The sequence below is a fragment of the Aplysia californica genome, unplaced genomic scaffold (assembly GCF_000002075.1).
Source record: "Aplysia californica isolate F4 #8 unplaced genomic scaffold, AplCal3.0 scaffold00042, whole genome shotgun sequence".
In the NCBI taxonomy this organism is placed as follows: Eukaryota; Metazoa; Mollusca; class Gastropoda; order Aplysiida; family Aplysiidae; genus Aplysia; species Aplysia californica.
In genome coordinates this window covers 2,128,408-2,130,641 of record NW_004797312.1, presented here as the reverse complement: position 1 = coordinate 2,130,641, position 2,234 = coordinate 2,128,408, and the positions used below count along the sequence as shown (strand labels likewise).

Below are 2,234 nucleotides of genomic sequence, written 5' to 3'. Positions count from 1 at the left end.
CCTGTACATGCACACACACACACACACACACCGACTCACACACACACACACACACCCACCTCCTGTATGCTGGTCTTGATCTCAGGGAAGAGGTTGATGAATTTGATGTAGGTGGAGAGCAGCAGGCCTCGAGTGTTGGGACTGTCTGACACACACATACACACACACCCACATACACACACACAGGCAAAGACACCCACCTCCTATATGCTGGTCTTGATCTCAGGGAAGAGGATGATGAATTTGATGTAGGTGGAGAGCAGCAGGCCTCGCGTGTTGGGACTGTCTGACACACATACACACACACACAGAGGCAACCATCACACACACACACCCACACACACCCACCTCCTGTATGCTGGTCTTGATCTCAGGGAAGAGGTTGATGAATTTGATGTAGGTGGAGAGCAGCAGGCCTCGAGTGTTGGGACTGTCTGACACACACATACACACACACCCACATACACACACACAGGCAAAGACACCCACCTCCTATATGCTGGTCTTGATCTCAGGGAAGAGGATGATGAATTTGATGTAGGTGGAGAGCAGCAGGCCTCGCGTGTTGGGACTGTCTGACACACATACACACACACACAGAGGCAACCATCACACACACACACCCACACACACCCACCTCCTGTATGCTGGTCTTGATCTCAGGGAAGAGGTTGATGAATTTGATGTAGGTGGAGAGCAGGAGACCGCGTGTGTTGGGACTGCACAGGTGGTACTTGGAGTGAAGCAGCTGGAACTGAACCAGGGGGCTGTCCACGAGACCAGAGAGAGAGGGGTAAACATTTAGAAACCTCATTTTTGAGCTAACTCATTTTTTTTAACCCTATCCATACATCGTGTTTTACTATCGCATCCATATCACGTGGGGAACTCTGTGCCACCACTTTCCAAAGAGGAAATTACTCCTTATTCCGATCCGCACGCTTTGCATAGCAGTCTGTCAAAATTATTTTTCGAGTAATACTGAAAGTTTCAAAGAGATCTTCGTACTAGAAGTATTCTAAAATGTGAAGAATACAACCCCGGGGGGTACAAAATTATTTTTCGAGACTGACCTTGAGCGTGGGTCTCCTGCGATCAGATTGCCGAACTCCCCGAGGATGTAGCCTCCGACCTTGACCATGTTCTCGTGACATGCCGGGGCCTGCAGAGCCTGAGGGGAGAGACAAACACACGAAGGTTACGCAATCACCATCCCCTTGTTTTGGTAAGCGTTTTACAGCACTTGCAACACAGCTAGGCTATATATAAGTGCCGCAGATTAGAGGTCTTAAAAGGGAGGAACAAACACCAAAAAAAAATGGAGAAGAGACAAGGACGACAGATGTTTGATAGGAAAGAAGGAGCAAACCACACCAGAGCACCCGCCAACCACCCACTCACCATCTCCACAGCCTACATCAAACATAGAGGGTTGAGAACAAACACACAGGCTTCTGTTTTACGTTCTAGCAAGCGTTTTACAGCACTTGCAACACAACTAGGTTATATAGAAGTGCTGAAGACTAGAGGTGTTACAAGGGAGGAACAAACACAAAAAAGGAGAAGAGATAGGGATGATAGATCGCGACTTCAGGGCTTTCTTGTCATATCTCCATTTTTCTAGTGAAAATAACGGAAATAAGAGAACAAAACGAGAAAATAAAAAACCCAGCATCCCTCAAAACAAACAAAACGTATATTATACAAGCAAATAAAAAAATCAAGTTATCGGACATCTGACTGAACTAGTTCTTCTGAGAACTGCCCTTTCAGAAAGTTTTAGCTTTAGTAAAGGTTTTAAGACGCTCGCAACTGCATACGGTCATATGAGCACCAGAAGATTAGAGGAGTTACAAGCGAGTAACAAACACAAAAAAGAAGGAGGAGAGATAAGGACGATAGTTGTTTTATAGGAAAGAAAGAGCAAACCACACCAGAGCACCCGCCAACCACCCACTTCAGCCTGGACTGACCACTGTACATACCTCAAAGACAGTCTTGGCGGCGTAGCCCTGGACGTCGTCTCTGTTGATCACAATCTGTATCACCCTGTACCACACCTGGGGAGGGGAACAAACGACCGCCGTCCGTTTGAGTTCTAGCAAAAGGTTTACAGCATCCATTGGTTTAAGTTTCAGTAAGAGTTTTACTGCATCCATTGGTTTAAGTTTCAGTAAGAGTTTTACTGCATCCATTGGTTTAAGTTTCAGTAAGAGTTTTACTGCATCCATTGG

The 2,234-nt window shown here is 46.2% G+C and overlaps 1 protein-coding gene across 1 annotated transcript in view; it reads right to left on the bottom strand.

The window, feature by feature from the left end:
- The window catches only part of LOC101861268 (AP-2 complex subunit alpha-2), a gene marked incomplete in the record, with an annotated part of 48,945 nt that overhangs the window by 8,458 nt on the left and 38,253 nt on the right, over positions 1-2,234 (bottom strand). Inside the window, 3 exon segments of the mRNA XM_013079160.2 lie at positions 634-767; positions 1,074-1,171; positions 1,986-2,060. Coding sequence (XP_012934614.1) covers positions 634-767; positions 1,074-1,171; positions 1,986-2,060 — 307 coding nt within the window.